Here is an 18,449-nt window from a genome sequence, read left to right on the forward strand (position 1 = left end):
ATAGCAGAGCGCAGGATCAGTAAGGAGGATCATCAGAGAGAGAGAAGAGGGGGTTACTGATGAAGATCACACATAGCAGAGCGCAGGATCAGTAAGGAGGATCATCAGAGAGAGAAGAGTGGGTTACTGATGAAGATCACACATAGCAGAGCGCAGGATCAGTAAGGAGGATCATCAGAGAGAGAAGAGTGGGTTACTGATGAAGATCACACATAGCAGAGCGCAGGATCAGTAAGGAGGATCATCAGAGAGAGAAGAGTGGGTTACTGATGAAGATCACACATAGCAGAGCGCAGGATCAGTAAGGAGGATCATCAGAGAGAGAAGAGGGGGTTACTGATGAAGATCACACATAGCAGAGCGCAGGATCAGTAAGGAGGATCATCAGAGAGAGAAGAGGGGGTTACTGATGAAGATCACACATAGCAGAGCGCAGGATCAGTAAGGAGGATCATCAGAGAGAGAAGAGGGGGTTACTGATGAAGATCACACATAGCAGAGCGCAGGATCAGTAAGGAGGATCATCAGAGAGAGAAGAGGGGGTTACTGATGAAGATCACACATAGCAGAGCGCAGGATCAGTAAGGAGGATCATCAGAGAGAGAAGAGGGGGTTACTGATGAAGATCACACATAGCAGAGCGCAGGATCAGTAAGGAGGATCATCAGAGAGAGAGAAGAGTGTGTTACTGATGAAGATCACACATAGCAGAGCGCAGGATCAGGAGGGGGATCATCAGAGAGAGAAGAGGGGGTTAATGATGAAGATCACACATAGCAGAGCGCAGGATCAGTAAGGAGGATCATCAGAGAGAGAAGAGGGGGTTACTGATGAAGATCACACATAGCAGAGCGCAGGATCAGGAGGGGGATCATCAGAGAGAGAAGAGGGGGTTAATGATGAAGATCACACATAGCAGAGCGCAGGATCAGTAAGGAGGATCATCAGAGAGAGAAGAGGGGGTTACTGATGAAGATCACACATAGCAGAGCGCAGGAGCCGTGCACCAACTGAGGGAGAACTTACTCTACTCTGACTGACAGTCTCTCTAGCACGCGCGCTGCCCTGCGTCACGTGACGAGGCGCGCGCCAATCAGCGACACGCATGCGCAAAGAGCTGACCGGCTCCGGGGCGCTGTTAGGTGAGAGGGGCCTGCTGGGGCCGGGGCCAGAGAGATCAGCACCGCTTATACGTGAGTGTACAGTATCACCTCCCTCTGCTGACCACAATCCGCACCGGCGCCTGTTGTCATTTAGAGTGTGTGGTGCTCCTTGCAACTGCTGCCACGCACAGTGCACAGCGTAATGACATGCAGCGCTTCATCTGCGCTACTAAACTACAACTCCCAGCATGCTGCTGCGTACATTCTAGGTTGCATTATGCTGGGCGTTGTAATCTTAGAACATCAGTTGAGCTGCAGTTTGAGCGCACCTTTCTGTGTCTTGCCCAGTGTCAAGGAAATCTATGCACTCTGCTACATTATATGATACATATACCTATCTCCAATGTATCGTCTGTGTATGTTAGATTTATTTTTTATTAAACAGTGTCTTTTATTTCCTTCTATTGTTTCCCATTGGTGTATAGTAAACAGCTATTATGTTGTAATATTTAAAATATCAGAAATTATATATTTCACATTCTTAAATGCAGCATGAATTCTACAGCAAGCTTTGACAACCTAGAACTTGTCATTTGTTCTGGAACTACAAGTCTCAGCATTGTGATTGTTGCACAAGTGATATATGGCCCTTCTACAAATGATTTGTGGTTCTACAAGTGCATGATGTTTTAGCCTGTTGTATGATCCATACTGTATTTAAGTATTGCTGGCTGGTAGTCTCAGCTTGTCAGCTGCAGTAGAATAAGAAGTCTATTCTGCATTTAGTTGTAGGTTGGACACATTGATACACTTCATAGAATACCCTACCACCACAATGGTTCCACAGCTGCTGCAGAGCCATGGATAAGGTACCTCTGTCCTACAGAATAGGTTTTCTGTCCAGCATGTCTGTATGATTGGATAGGTAACTGCAAGTTTTAAAATAGTTTTTATTGCAAACAAATAAAAAAAAAACAATACTAGTGTTCGTATTTGTTTTGGTCAGTTAATAGTAATAATCCTTGTAATGCAAAATTATTAAATAGATCTTTAAGTTACAGTTGTGTGCAAAAGACCGGGCACCCCTGTCAAATTGTGTTTTCCTTGATCTTTCAGCAAAAATAATTTAACACAACCTCTACAAATTACAAATGTTAATGTGACATTTTTGCACAATTATGAATTATTTATTTATGTTTCATAATTCTTTATTTTGAATGTTTAAGCATGAGAATACATACATTGGCGAAACGGGACAATGAAACTAGAATTGAGTATGCAAACTAGTACATAACAAACAACCATTAAAAAATTATAATTAAAGTATTATGAGTATAACATAAAAGTTTTTATCAATAAAAGAATTGATAAAATGTCTGATGTTGTCAGGGGTGGAAGAGGGCAAATCTTGGAGCCAAGGGGGAGGGTTTGCATGTAGAGTAATATCTCACTATACATGGGTAAGAAAGAAACTCAAGAGGATTATGAGGAGGGCCTGGATTTACCCTCTACAAAGAGCCAGGGGCGCCATACCTGGATAAATATATGGCCTCTATCATGAAGGTAATAATTTCCTCCACGGCAGCTATGAGCCAAATTTGCGTTATACTAGCAGAGAAAGGTGGGGGGCGTGGATTCTTACAGTTTTTAGCTAATATCGACTTGGCTGCATTATTTTCAATAATAATAAAGGTTGGGGACTGTAAAGGCCATCCAAACATTATTAATCTTCATTCCAGTTGATTTTGAGGTATGTTTTGGGTCTTTGTCTTGCTAAAATTTCCAGTCTTTTTTCAGCTTCACTGATTGACATTAGCTTCTAGGATTTGTTGATATTTAATTGAATCAATTCTTCCTTCCTCTCGGGCAGTATTTCGTGTGCCACTGGCTGCCACATCACCCCAATGCACAATGAATCCACCATGGGTTTATTGGTTGGTAAAGGTGTTATTTTCTTCAAATGCTTCACCTGTTGTTCTCCAGCTATATCATCATTTATTTATTTATATAGCGCCACTAATTCCGCAGCAGAACTCATTCACATCAGTCCCTGCCCCATTGGAGCTTATAGTCTAAATTCCCTAATATAGACACACACACACACACACACACACACACACACACACACACACACACACACACACACACACACACACACACACACACACACACACACACACACACAGAGACTAGGGTCAATTTTGATAGCAGTCAATTAACCTACCAGTATGTTTTTGGAGTGGGGGAGGAAACCCACGCAAACACAGGGAAAACATACAAACTCCACACAGATAAGGCCATGGTCGGGAATCATACTCATGACTCCAGTGCTGTGAGGCAAAAGTTCTATCCACTAGGCCACTGTGCTGCTATATCTTTCTGGTTGTGGATAAAATAGTTACAGCACTTTGAATTGTGATCATTTTTGTGCAACCTCTGGAACACTATTCCGGTATCAGCTAAATCCTCCTGCAGGTCCATTGCAGTGATATATGCATGTTCTGCAGTGCATGACTGGTTTACATCAGTTCTATCAGAAATCCTTCTAGATTTTGCATTGACTTCAACAGTTCCACTTAACAGGGAAAGTTGCAGGCTAGACATATTTAGATATGTTTTTTTTTTAAAGCTCCCGGTTGGTAAGAGTCAATTATCTTTATTTTCAAGTCCCCACTCGGCAGCTTGGAGAAGCCAGTGGTTATTAAGTGTAGGCACCAAAATCCTGAATGCTTATAAGCGTCAGAGTATTTAATCAGCTTTACAATTCCTTGGTGTTATTTAAGGCCTAGTGAGTTAATCAAGATTTGAGGACACATATTAATAAATTAAACTGGATGCTAAACATTTACACATGCCACATTTGACATTCTATTTTATTTTTAAATCTGTTAAATTCAGCAAATAGTAAGTGTGAATTTAAAGGGGCAGAAATATTAAGTTTAAGTGTGTACTCTGCAGAGGTTGTGGTAACTTCTTTTCACTTTGAGATTCAGTAAAACAGAGCATATAACATTATTGTTATATTTTCTGACAATATTATTTATTTGTTATGGTAAACATTAAGTCTAAAGTAATTTATTGTGGGTCCCCAAGACATTTTAGAATAACAGGGTATGGAATAATGTTTGGATGGCCTGACTGGCAGGTGTACATTGTTGTCTCACAGTAGACATTGTTACCCTTCCAAAATGCAAATTTTAATTTTATTTTTAATTTGTAGTTTTCCTTTAAAGCAACTCTAATTTAATAACTGACATATTTGTTTTCATCTAGATTTGTAAATTGGAAACATAAACATTGTATTTAACGTGTTTTTTTTGGTGAGGTTAATTTCATTCTTGTTTAATTCTGTGGATTTTTTGCATTCCAACACTTGCCATGCTTTGTAAAGATGATGAAAGGGAGGGTGAATAACAGATAAAACTGCAGTCCCCCATAGAGTGACAGCGGACTTGATTCATCATAACCCTTCCCCATAAGTCACTTTCAGTTACAAGCATAGTTAGTGTTTATTTGCTAGTTGGCGCTGTAATTTTCTTGTTATGATTTGGGAAAAGTATGTTTTACATTGTTTGTTAACTTTTTGAAATTGGTAACAGTGGTAGAACTAATGCCGGTGCAGTGAGAAGACCGGTGCAGTTCCACAAAGCATGCTCTGGAGAGTATAGTTGGTGCCTCCCAATTAGACAGTCTACATCGCCTGGCACTCCCACCATTTGGGGCACACCGATTGAGTGTTAGTCACCTGGGTGTAACTTACTTACACTACACTGCTTTTCTTTTCTGTTTTTTTTGAACAATCCTGATTCTGACTGGAGTAAAGGGGGAGGCGAAGTTCAGCATGTTATTGGCAATGAGGGAAGGGATGTGTGACAGGCACATTATTGGAGGAGAGGGATGGGGTTTGTGGTCAGGCACATTATTGGAGGAGAGGGAAGGAGGAGGCAGTTTCAGGTACCTATCAGGAGGTACCTTTAATTGGTCATTCAAACCACTGCAGCTGAGCTTTTGGTCCTGTGGTCCGTTGTGTATGAACATAACGAGGTGGCAGCCCATTATTTTGGATCCTGGAATGATATGTTATATTATTGTTGGTTTCTTTGATATCCATTGTGTGTAAATAATGCAGGACTCTAAACTTCATAGTCGCCATGTTATTGTAAGGGGTATTGTTGTTGTGTTAAGTTAGCACATCTGTTGAATTTAACTAATAGTTTTGTGTATCCTTTTACTTTATTAGGATTCCACATCATAATTAGCACCATGTCCCTCTTTTATTCTAAATTGGAGGTGTCCGATGACAAGTAAACCATGTGAGTATAAGCCAAAACACGTTCTATATATTAACTTACATTGTTTACTTTCATTTTTTATATTTCAATTGTTTTTAATTTTCAACTGTTCCACTCGACTATTTAGCAGAAAGCCAAGAACTATACAATGTCTTTCTCCCCCTGTTGAGTTCCTAAATGAGCTTCACAAGGGTGTGGTCACCATCCTGTTGAGGTAGATCCCAAACTACAGGGCATGAACAGGTTACAGAGTAGCGCCATATAGTCTGCATCTATCTCGCTATATACCAATTTAACAGAGATTCTTGACAATACTATTTCCTATGTGTCTGCAGGTTATTTGTGTTCAGGTCACTTCCGATCTGTTTTCATGAATATTTAAGATAAGCAGAGGTTCTGGTTTTCTTTATAATGATGGATCCATTATTCAGTGTCTTGGTAATCTCCTGATAACAGCGTAGACAAAGATTTAGTTTCTTTAGAGTCAACAATTTCTGACTAGGTAAAGTAATGTAGGCGCTACTCTGTCTTCTTGTGGGCGGAGCTCCATGGCGTAGCTATCAATCCTGCTGATAAATCGGCTGCTGGATTTACCAAGAAGTGTCGTCCCCGGTCCCCTGTGATGCAGAAGGTCCTTTCTATGCTAGAGCACGTTGCCACTCACTTTAAATGGAAGCTTCTAAGCGTCTGACCTAATGTGACAAACTATACAATATCCATTTATCACTAGTAAATATACATTATGAGGAATTGAACATTTTTCCTTCTTGAGTTTAGTCCTAGTCTAATTAAATGTGACACATTGTATGTTTTAAATGGTATTTACAGTGTTTATATATTTAACATTGTTAATCAAGTTTGTGTTTTTCTTTATGTGCAAATATTTTTAAATATATTTTTGTGTGTTTTGTTTGTTTTTAAGGTGGTCTTCAAATTTTTGGTTATCGGGATGCTCTTTCCCATGACAGCAATGAAAACTTGGGGGTACCACTATGGAGAAGGCAGTAAATTCATCAGAGATGTTGCCTTCTAAATCTTCTCAGGTGTCGGGTAGGAAAGAGATGGAACCAACCAAAGAAGTAGACTCCAGTAAAACGCAGAAGGAGAAACGGGTGGGCTTTGTGCTGGTACACGCAGGTAAGAGAGAACAAATAGCCAGGTTACATGTAATGTCTTGCTGAAGGTTTTCATTTTAGGTGACTGACATTTTAAATATATGTAAAAAGTTTTATAGCTGCAAATATCTTGCCTATTAAGTAGAGTAAAAGAGATAAAATAAAAAGACACCCTTAGGGGGGTATTCAATTTTTAGCGAGTTCCGCTAAATACGCGCGCTCTAAAAATATTACCGTTAATACGGTAATATCTTGCTGGATTTCAGCTCGCTGCTCCCTGAGCTGCGAGCTGAAATCCAGCAAGTAAATTACTGTATTAACGGTATTTACGCGCATATTACCGTATTACCGGTAATATTTTTAGAGCGCGAGTATTTAGCGGAACTCGCTAACAATTGAATACCCCCCTTAATGTAAAAACATAGTTCAAAATTCGTGCAAATACGGCAGGATTAAAATTAAATCATAAAGTTTTAAAATTGAAAGGTTTGTCCACTTTTATGCCACATTACCCTTTCTGATATGTACCCCACCCCCACCCGAAGGCAGGAACATGATTGCCCAACAGTTTACAGAGAGCTCTATTACATAGGACTGTACAGATTGGCTTTGAGCTGTGGTGCGACCTGACTCTTCACTAGGTAATAGGTAAGACTTCCTGTTTGCTGCACTGGGGAATAGGAGGGGGTTGTAAGGGAGGGATTCCAATAGTGAGTAACCCATTTAAGCAGTGTCTTGTGTCAGTTGGACCGGTATTCAGATTTGTAACTATTGCCAAATTGGCTTCCAAATCTGAAAGAGTTTTAGGTTAAAGAAATTGTTGGATTAGGGAATTATTGGGACACCATTATGTGGTTAAGAAGCAAATTGGGAGCAAAATGTCTTATTGTGCACAAAATATGATCAATTTAACTTTTTGATAAGATATTATACCAGTACTGACTGGGTGCTGCCTTGTGTGTAACAAGATGCAACCTTTCCAGCATCTGGAGAAGGAGGCAAGCGGCATGGGACTTTGTACTTTCATTATATAATATAAGACTTGAAGGTTTCATTGTTGTGGGAGAAAATAACAATTAGAGGCTGGGCGTACAAGTACTGAACGCAGCAGACCCATTCCCACCTTATATAGCCATGTGTATTGTATGAGAGCCCTGTGCACAATGTAAATTCCCTATTCCCATCAATCCAATGCCCACAGTATGAAGCTCTAGCCCAGCATACTTGCTTCATGCCTGCAGTTCTATGCCCACCATATACTGGCTGTGCCATGCTAATCAGCCCTAATGTATTCAGTCCTGGGCCTTAGATATGATAGCCTGTCTTCTTATACTCACCATACACTGACTTGAGTATAGCATGCTAATCTCATGAGCACCACAATCCAGTAGCTACCATATATATATACACATCAGTGGGCACAGAATAATAGCCTTGTGTCCTGTGACCACCACTCCTGTCTGCCACTGTTTTATGTACATTAGACTGCCCTCTAGCCAGTATAACAGCATTATGCCGTTAAGAGGAGGCATATCTATTACACGTTTAAACAAGCCCTTAATAGTCATTATAATTATTATATTTTTATCAATAGTAAAATGACTTTGTAGACCGCAGTAAACTTAAGCCTATAAGGCACGTCATGGGTTTTTACACTGCTCCACAAACATAATTTAGGTCCCAACCAGAAAAAGGCTAATAAGCCCCTTATTCTTGTCCTTTTAAAATAAATGAAGGTTTTCAGTACTATGAGCCACAGTAGAGAACAGGATGGCAATAATCTAGAGACAGGAAATGTTTTAATCTGTATGTTTTGCTAACGTTTAGGTGCTGGATATCATTCTGAATCAAAAGCTAAGGAATATAAACATGTCTGTAAACGAGCATGTAAAAAGGTATGATCGTATTGTTCAGTCTGTCTCTTCTTTGTGCAAATTGAGAGTACTGTTGCTGCTGTGTGTTTCACATCTGAGTGTTTCATTACCAAGTATTACACCCAAGGGAATTGCTGTATGTGTATATTTAGATATCAATTGTTAGCAGTTTTATTCTTTTAATACACCTAAATATATCTGTCCACTTTTGGACAACTCCCCTTCTCCCATATAGCAATAGGGAGCTCCTTCTTCTCCAGTCCTCTTCAATACCTCCTGGTAGGAGTTTACTTTTAAGAGGTACCGCGAATCGGCTCCCGATTTCAGGTTAGTGGGTGGTGGGAACCAGGAAAGTATGCAGTGGATTCATTTGCTACATGGGGGTCCTGATAAAAGAGGATGTCCAAAAGTGGACAACCCATTTTAAGAGTTTCCGAGAAAGGCTAAAGAGTTCATCAGCCTCGGTGGTCCAAATGGTTCTTATTTATGGCAATCGACCATATTTTTGTTGCTGTTTTTACCTTCAAGCAAATATTACATTATTTTACTCTGTTTTCTGGCCGTTTTACATGGCAGGAAAGGAAATGGTTGTCGTGCGTAAAAAGAATGCATATTTATTCAGTATGTGTGTGTAATTCACTTACTCTTTGTAATTCAAATTGCACGCACATGCCAATGTATTACACACTAGAAAAGTATGTGGTTCCATCTCTGAGAGGAACGAGTCTCTCAATACACCAACCAGAGTTAGAGAACCGCTTCCTTGCAGAATTCTTTGTCTCACAACAGCATCTTTATTACATAACCTGCATTTTCATTAGTCTGTGCCGCCTCGCTTGGCTTGGAAGTAAAAGCATCCTTTGACTTGTGCTGAATACCTAAAGCACATGGCAGAGAATGTAATTTATGGGGAAATGATTACAGTTGGCGCGTGTTTGAGCGGTGCAGTGTCTGAATTTCTCCCTTGTTTCAGGAGCCAGCTAAAATGTAAGCTTGGCAAACGAGGAGACCGATATGACACAAGAGTCGTTCAGGAGAATGTTTATGTGGAGTAGGGGAAGGATTTTGTAATGAGTAACTGCTTTTTACTAGACTTGACGTTCTTTTGTTAAGGCAATATTTCCTGTTCGTTTCTCACAAATGTGTGAGCAGTTTGACCTTTATGCAATGGCATACTTCACCCACGTCCTTACCAGTTCTGTGATAGCTACAAAGACAATCTCGACTTTAAAATCAAGATTTTATCATGCCAGACATCCATTAATCTTATGGATGCAAGCTCAGTTTCACAAAAACGTTTCCCAAATGGGATCTTTATATTCCGGAGCAATTAATGTGCTTTTGTGGTTCCAGATAGTAAATTAAAGAATGTGAAAATAAACCTATACCAAATTCATTTTCTCTTTGCTTAGTCCAGAATAAAATGAGAACACTATGTAATTCCCTCCTTTCAAGTCTGCTCCCACCAATTATTTGAATGGCGAGGATGCGACAGCAGACAATATTAATACCCACCTGCACCTCTGCTCCTTTGAGGTAGTCTGGGGGATTTACAGTACAAACGGCTCCCCTGCAGGGCTGTCAGCTGGAAGCTGATTGGATGAGCTGCAACTTTGAGCCTGGAGGATTATGGGAGCTGAGACATCAGCAGGATATAGTGTAATGTAGGAATCCCAGGCATGGCAACCATGTGGTTTTATTACTCAAATGTTGCATTGTGCTATAGGCACAAGATGAAGAGGATCTTTAGCTTTATATTTTAACTATTAAATGTAATTAAACATTGCAAATTCCATAATTTCTATAAAACTACACAGAACTGCTACTCTGACTTTTACATTTCTGGTTTAAATGGACTGAGATTTATATTTATTTTTTGTTGTACAAACTGTTGCTGATAAAAGCATAATTTGCGTCTCCTACATTGGTCATGCAAAAATGTAACATTTACGCTTTGTAAACAGGCAATTGAAAAGCTACAAGCTGGCGACCTTGCAACGGACGCAGTCACTGCAGCTCTGGTGGAGTTGGAGGTATCTATAATATAAATGTCTAGTGGCGTGTGTTAGTCTGTCTGTGTGTGTGTGGAAAATATAAAACCAAGCTGCAGCGCCACCTGCTGGGCGGAGTTATACACTGGCCTACTAAATTCTTAGTGTGTGTGGAAAAAAAAATGCAGAAAGGGCTGAAATTTGGTATACTAAGATGTTTTTAATTTGTTAATTTAATTTGTTAATTGTTAAAAGTGTTTATAAAGATTTTAAAAAAATAAATATATATTTCTTGAAGGAGAAGTGACAGTTGGGAGTGGTTGGTGGTTGCCGGGGGTGACAGTGGGGAGTGGTTGGTGGTTGCCGGGGGTGACAGTGGGGAGTGGTTGGTGGTTGAGGCCTGGGCTATGGCCCAAATGCATGACAAGAACCTTTTTAACACCTTAAGTAGCTTGATTTGACTAGAATGCATGAGTATCATGCACGGGTTAACTTGTATATATATATTTATATATGAAGGCATATCAAATGTAACACAGCAACACTGTTTACTAGCAGCATCAATATGTCAAAATTTAACTGAACCCAATGGCAGATAGTCAGACAAAAGCAACCTGTCATAAGCGATGTATATTGTTGCACTCATTAATTCTCAGGACTGTTACCTTAATTTACATACCTGGGGCCTGATTCATTAAGGATCTTCACTTAAGAAATTTCTTATTTAAGTTTCCTGGACAAAACCATGGTACAATGCAAGGGGTGCAAATTAGTATTCTGTTTTGCACATGAGTTAAATACTGACTGTTTTTCATGTTGCACACAAATACTTGATAGCTTATTTGTACACTGAAATGTAAAGTTGATATTTGTGTGCTATATGAAGAAACAGTCAGTATTTAACTCATGTGCAAAACAGAAAAACAGAATAGTAATTTGCACCCCTTGCATTGTAACATGGTTTTGTCCAGGAGACTTAAATAAGAAGTTTCTTAAGTTAATATCGTTAATGAATCAGGCCACTATTGTCTATCTTACATGGTTCACAGCGTCTAGCCTGTGGCAAGCATTTATAAGTGACCTGTGGTCCAAAATCACCTTCCAAACACTTAAATAATCAAGTTGGTATGTGAAGGAATTAATTAGTCAAAACTTATAGTGAATCAGCAGCCATGTCCTCCTGCAAGACACAGTAATCATGCTTAAGATTAGTTGTATAATATAATTCTGGTCACTCTATTCATTATGTAAACATAAGAGTACCACATTTAGTAATCTCCTTCTGCCACTTTGATTAGCCTGTACTCTCAGCCCTGTGTGTAATTCATGTCCCCTCTCCCGTCAGTCACCTTTTATGCCACCTGTCTAAAATCAAATCAAAATTTGTTTTAAAAGAATATAACATTAACAGTAGTTAATGATGTGTGTTTTTATTTAATGCTTGATGTCAATATTAATGTCAGTTCTTCATTTTTCTGGGTGTAGGACTCTCCTTTTACAAATGCAGGAATGGGGTCAAACTTGAATCTACTGGGAGAAATAGAATGTGATGCCAGCATAATGGATGGAAAGTCTTTAAGCTTTGGAGCAGTGGGATCTTTGAGTGGTACGAACCATACTAATTATATGTTTTATATATAGCTCAGAAGATAAAATTGGGCATGGTGCACTAAGTAAAGCATTTAAATATGAACCATAATTTCCGCTCTGTTCCAGTCCTGAGCTCTCACAGAAATAGTGTCCGCAAAAATAAGCAGGTTAGTTAGTGTTCTCCCCAGAAAATGTTGCCAGCCGGGTGGTATTAAGTAGTGGGCGGGTAGGGGCAGTAGTAATACTTTACAATAATAATGATAAATGTTGGAGGTTATTGCCCACACCTGCCAGGACTGTTCAGTGGTCTAAGACACACTGCTGTCTGTAGTGCTCACATAGTGCCTGTCATAATATGGAAACAATGGTTTATTCTATTATAATAGTACTCTGTTGGGCTCCAAGAGCCAGGTGGCAAGTAAAACCAGCCGGGTGGAGCACCTGGGAAGTAGGTGCTGGGGACAACACTGAGTTGTGGATCATATTCTCTCCGCTCTGTTTCGATCCCAGGCTTTGCCAATATACTGTAACTCTTCATGAAAAATATTGTTCTCATAACAGGGACTGACGCGTTTTATAGCTGTTTAATCAGAGGCTACTTGTCCACAATGGAATAGCTTCCTTTTGCAGACACTTTCTGTCAGAACCTGGGACTGGAATGGAGCAGTGAGATTAAAGCCCAAATTGAAATGCTTTATTTTTGTGGATAATATTTCCGTGTGAGGATTCTTTGAATGAATGAATTAAAACACAAAGCGCTGTCTCAGATTATTTGCATCTGATGCAGCTGAGGAATAGATCAGGAAGAGTTCTTTACTCTTGTAACTGACATGACTCTTGGATACATTATTTTCTCTTTCATCCAGTCTGGGGGTCACTGCTTACCATGGGGTTGTGGAGGGGAGCACGGGAGTTGGCACCTAGCTAGTTAATCTTTAGCACTGCTGACAGACCCCTCCCCTCTACAATCCCCCCGCCTCTTCCTCATCAGTTTTTTCTAGGTGCCCAAAGGAGTTGGGCTTATTAGAAATAGCTAGTAATTTATTTCATTTATTTTTATATAACTTTAAATTTTCTTTACATTTTTTTTACAGTACAGTTAGTTTAGGGCAGAGCTGGGAGTGTGTTCTATATATAGAGAACACACTCACAGAAGCTGGGCAGCGGTGACCGGACTCTGTCAGAGAGAGCAGACTGCTCTCAATGGCAGAGCATTAGCGGTCACAGTACAGAGTGACAAGCGGTCTCAAGGACCGCTGTCACTCTTGCAGGCTCCAACGATAATCGGCGCTGCCATTAGGCATAGAGCGCCGCTTATTGTATTACCTCGCCGGCGGCCATGATTACATCAGCGGACCGCGTAGGTACCAGAAAGAAGGAGGAGAATCGGGGCCATACCAAGATTCCCCCCCAGGTGAATAGGAGGGGGCATCGGGGTATTAACGCTGCAGGAGATCTCTTCAAGAGGCCTCCATAACTCTGCCAAAATACATTGATAAGTTCCTTTTTAAAAAAAAAAAAGGAGAGACAGAAAGCTGCAGAGGGGGAACTATCACTAGAGCTCCCCTGCTCTTCAGCACAGATGGTACAGTCCGGTCCTCTGGCGCCAACAGAAGCCCGGGAAGGAACTTGTCTCCAAGGGAGCAGGCACCACGACACTACTGTTGGACTTCTCCCCTGAGTGGCCCTTTTGGCTAAGTACCAAAAACCTTTCTTTAACCATTTACAGACTGTTTATGTGGTTACAGGAGGGAGGCTAGTAGGATTGTAAAAATCTTCTTACTTGCACATATACCTTTTTATCTGTTACACACATACAAGTACAGCTTTTATTACACATTAGTCTGTTACTTGTTGTCTACTCTGTGTCTCTCAAAATATCTCTTATCTAAGTGTGTTTGGTGTGCTTTTCCTTTTTAAAAATGTCAGAAAAGGGAAAAGGCCCTATGGCAAAATATTTACATGTTCCAGGTGTAAAGTTAAATTACCAAATGGGCAGAAAGACCCGTTGGCAGTCTGTGAAGGAGAGGTCCCCTCTGCGCAAACCCAGCTCCTTCCAGCCCCACTGACGGAGGAACCGGCCTGGGTAGCTTCCCTGACACAGTCGGTTTCCTCTTTAGCACAGATGATCTCCCAATCTACTAAATTGTTGTCTAGTGTGGCGGCCTCTGTGACTAATAATGCTATTACACCTGTGGGGCTCCCTGCTGACACGGTTTCTACTGAAACGGCTATAGCAGGACCTTCCTCTTTGCTTACGGACCAGCCGCCTGTACCCACAGAACCTGCATGGTCCTCAGCATTTATAAAGGGTTTGGATAAACTTAACCAGTTACTTGAATCCCCAAACCTGCCCCCAGCAAAAAGAAAGCGGCATAGATCCGCTAATCCTCTCATGGTCCTTTCTGATTCAGAGGGATTTTCAGAAGAAGAAAGAGAATCAAATTTGGATTCTGACCAGGTTCAATCCTTGGAATCCAGGAAGAAATCACTAAATATCAGTTTATTTATCATTTGGTTTTAGCGGTGAGGCAAGCGTTGGACCTCCCAGAAATGGAGGATCCTAGTCCTAGAGACAGAAGTCTCTTTAAGAAGGCCAAAAGGAAGGTTATTCGTTTTACCCTTCTGTAGAACTCAGAGATATTGCTGAGGGAGCCTGGAAACAGCCTGATAAAAAGTTCTCTGTTCCAAAGAGGTTCTCTTCCCTGTATCCGTTACAGGAGGAGGATGTGGCTCGCTGGGAGGAAATTCCGAAAGTAGATACTCCAGTAGCCCGGTTGGCCTGACACACTCTCCTTTCAGCCCCGGGTTCAGCAACTCTGCAATATACCACTGACCGCAGAGTGGAATCCCAGTTAAAATCCATATTTGTAGCAGCGGGTTCTTCCTTTAGACCCACTTTTGCTTCAACTTGGGTTGCTAAAGCCATGGAAGCATGGGCAGAGCAACTGGCACAGACCTTACAGGACCCAGAATTGATTACCCTAGCGTTGCATTTAAAAGAGGCGTCAGGGTATATTTATGAGGCGGCTCAGAGCACAGCTTCTGTGTCCTCCTCTATTCAGGCTGCGTCTGTTTCAGCAAGAAGAAGGTTATGGCTGAAATCCTGGGAAGGGGATTCTGAGTCAAAGAAATCTATGGAATCCATTCCTTTTTCTGCAGCAGGTCTGTTTGGCCCGGAATTAGACAATATGATTTCCCAGGCAACGGGGGCAAGAGCACCTCTTTGCCGGTTTTCTCCGGTAGAGGCCGGACCCCACGGTTTAGCTCCTTTCGTCAGTCCTTTCGGGGAACATCCTTGCCCAGGGGACAGACATTTAAGGGTAGACAACCGAATTCTCGAGGCTCGTCTGTCAGAGGCAGGTCCTCGTTTGCAGCTAGGCGCCAGGCCTCCAAGACTCAGGAGAAGCCTGCGTCCTGACTGACACTCTTTTCTCCAAGAGGTGGTGCTGGTGGGGGGACATCTGTCTCTTTTTCAGGAACAGTGGGCAGCGTCATCCCAGGACTTTTGGATTCGGGGCATTATTTCAAAAGGGTACATGATAGATCTGATGGGGCCGATACCACAGCGTTTCTTTGTAACCTCGCTACCCCGAGATCCCCAAAGAAGACAGGCAATGCAGGCCTGTGTCGCCTCTCTTTTTTCGCAAAAGGTTATTTGCAGGGTCCCAGACAACCAGAAGAGAAAAGGTTTTTATTCAAATCTTTTTCTGGTCAAGAAGCCGGACGGGTCATTTCGACCCATTCTAAACCTAAAGAGCCTAAATGTGCACTTACGAGTGGACAAATTTCGAATGGAGTCTCTGAGGTCGGTGATAAACGGCCTAGAGAAGGATCAGTTTATGGCATCCATAGACATAAAAGATGCATACCTCCACATTCCCATTTGGAGCAATCAACAGTCCCTCCTGAGGTTCACAGTGGGGAACTCCCACTATCAGTTCCGGACTCTTCCTTTCGGCCTCTCCACAGCTCCAAGGGTCTTCACGAAGATCATGTTGGTGATGGCAGCGTGTCTTCACCTACACGGAGTTAAGGTTGTCCCTTAGTTAGACGATCTACTCATCAAATCCTCCTCGGAGATTTGCTTACATCAGCACTTATCACTCACCATAGCGGTCCTCGAGAGCCATGGGTGGCTGATAAACTTAAAGAAATCCCAGATGGTTCCGTGTCAGCGCATGGTATTCCTGGGGCTCATCATGGATACCAGTCGGCAGAAGGTGTTCCTGCCTACGGAGAAGATCAGTTCAATCCGGGCTATACCAACTCAGGTCTTGTCCTCTCCCAATCCCTCAATTCATTTGTGCATGAGGCTGCTTGGAAATGATCCCCTTCGGTCGGGTTTATTCTCGATGCTTTCAGTGGGATCTGTTACAGAAATGGTCAGGATCCCACCTACGCTTGGATCTTCAGAGGATCTCGCTGTCTCCGGGGTCGAGAGAATCGCTCCAGTGGTGGCTGAATCAGGGTCACATGTCGGTGGGCAGGTCTTTCGCTCCATGGTCATGGATCATAGCCACGATGGACGACAGCCTGAGAGGTTGGGGGGCGGTAATCCTACACCTCCGGCTCCAAGGACTTGGATCGGTTCAGGAATCAGCCTTATCAATAAATGTGTTGGAATTGAAGGCAATTCTTTTAGCTCTTCGGGGGGCACAGACCTTCCTTTGGGGCCACCCTGTCAGAGTTCAGTCCGACAATGCCACGGCTGTGGCATATGTCAACAGGCAGGGAGGAACCAGGAGTGCAGGCGCAATGAAAATTGCAGCCCAGATTTTTGCTTGGGCAGAACAGTATGTTCCAGCAATCTTGGCAGTGTTCATTCCGGGAATAAAGAATTGGGAGGCCGACTACCTAAGTCGAAATCAAATGATGCTGGGGGAGTGGTCACTCCATCCGGAAGTATTTCAGTCTCTAGTTCAGAGATGGGGTCTTCCGGATATAGATCTTATGGCCTCCAGACACAACAAGAAAGTTCACAGATTTTGCGCAAGGGCAAGAGACCCCTTAGCGGTAGCAGTGGACGTAATGACGATGTCATGGGATTTCAGGTTGGGATACCTGTTTCCTCCGATTCCCATGCTTCTTCGCGTGCTCAGGCGAGTAAGGCAGGGCGGTCTGCCGGTAATTCTAATAGCTCCCTCATGGCCGTGTCGAGTGTGGTACGTGGACATAATCTCAATGGCGGAAGGACAGGGATTTCGTCTTCCGTCTCGATACGACCTTCTGCTTCAAGGGTCCCTTTCGTCACCAGAATTTACCTCAGCTCAGTTTAACGGCATGGCTGTTGAAGCCAGCCTCTGGAGGAATAGGGGTTTTTCCTCCAGTGTAGTGAACACTATGATGCGAGCTCGGAAGCCAGTTTCAGCTCGAGATCTATCACCGGATTTGGCGAGCCTATATCAGATGGTGCGAAAATAGGACATGTCACACGTCTTCCTTTCATCTCCCTCGCTTATTGGCTTTTCTTCAGGATGGGCTGGAAGCAGGGCTTCGTTTAGGTTCCCTAAAAGTTCAGATATCAGCACTTTCAGTCTTTTTTCACCTGAAATTAGCGGATTTGCCAGATATCAAGACTTTTCTTCAGGGAGTCTTACATATTCAACCTCCCTATGTTCCGCCTACAGCACCATGGGATCTTAACCTGGTACTGGACATGCTTAAAGGGCCTCCTTTTGAGCCTTTACTTGAGGCAGATTTTAGGTGTTTGAACTGGAAGGTTGTTTTTCTTTTGGCAATTGCATCGGCACGTAGGGTGTCGGAATTGGGAGCTCTGTCTTGCCGGGAACCATATCTGTTTTTTCACGAGGACAGAGCGGTTTTGAGAACTCTCCCCTCTTTTGTTCCAAAAGTAGTGTCCGCCTTCCATTTGAACCAGGAAATTGTAGTTCCGGTTTTTTCATCTACTTCTCATTCTGATTTGCAGTCTATGGAAAAGTTTGATGTGGTTAGGGCTCTCCGTATTTATGTCAAAAGAATATCTCAAATTAGACGAACCGATTCTCTGTTTGTTCTCTATGATTCTAACAAGAGAGGCCGGCCAGCCTCTAAACAGTCCATTGAGAGATGGATTACGGCAACTATTAAGCAGGCTTACATAAAGGCTAACCTTCCTATGCCAGGGAGACTTACGGCCCATTCCACCAGATCGGTAGGGGCGTCATGGGCAGCAAGAAATGGGGCTTATGCTGACCAGGTTTGCAGGGCAGCCACCTGGTCTTCTGTCCATACATTTACCAGATTCTATCAATTTAATGTATTTGCATCCGCAGATGCAAATTTCGCTCGTAGTGCTCTACGAGCGGGGCTTTCAGAGCGGTCCCACTCTTAGGGGGCTGCTTTAGAACGTCCCCATGGTAAGCAGTGTCCCCCAGACTGGATGAAAGAGAAAAGAGGATTTATATACTTACGTTAAATCCGTTTCTCTGATTCCGTCTCGGGGACACTGCGATCCCTCCCTTCTGCCTTTCCTCTGTATGCT

At 42.3% G+C, this 18,449-nt stretch overlaps 1 protein-coding gene across 4 annotated transcripts in view; it reads left to right on the forward strand.

Moving 5' to 3' along the window:
• The first annotated feature begins 1,068 nt into the window (after positions 1–1,068).
• TASP1 (taspase 1) overlaps positions 1,069–18,449 on the forward strand; it is a 121,510-nt gene continuing 104,129 nt past the window's right edge. The window contains exons 1-7 of one of the 4 annotated variants that reach the window (XM_075203953.1): positions 1,078–1,193; positions 1,890–1,972; positions 5,344–5,416; positions 6,318–6,532; positions 8,338–8,405; positions 10,349–10,417; positions 11,861–11,981. In XM_075203953.1, coding sequence (XP_075060054.1) covers positions 6,388–6,532; positions 8,338–8,405; positions 10,349–10,417; positions 11,861–11,981 — 403 coding nt within the window. In that variant the 5' untranslated portion in view covers positions 1,078–1,193; positions 1,890–1,972; positions 5,344–5,416; positions 6,318–6,387. Of the gene's footprint in view, positions 1,194–1,889; positions 1,973–5,343; positions 5,417–6,317; positions 6,533–8,337; positions 8,406–10,348; positions 10,418–11,860; positions 11,982–18,449 lie in introns of those variants that run through there. The other 3 variants (XM_075203954.1, XM_075203952.1, XM_075203955.1) reach the window with 3 other exon arrangements.

The sequence above is a fragment of the Mixophyes fleayi genome, chromosome 3 (assembly GCF_038048845.1).
Source record: "Mixophyes fleayi isolate aMixFle1 chromosome 3, aMixFle1.hap1, whole genome shotgun sequence".
NCBI lineage: Eukaryota > Metazoa > Chordata > Amphibia > Anura > Limnodynastidae > Mixophyes > Mixophyes fleayi.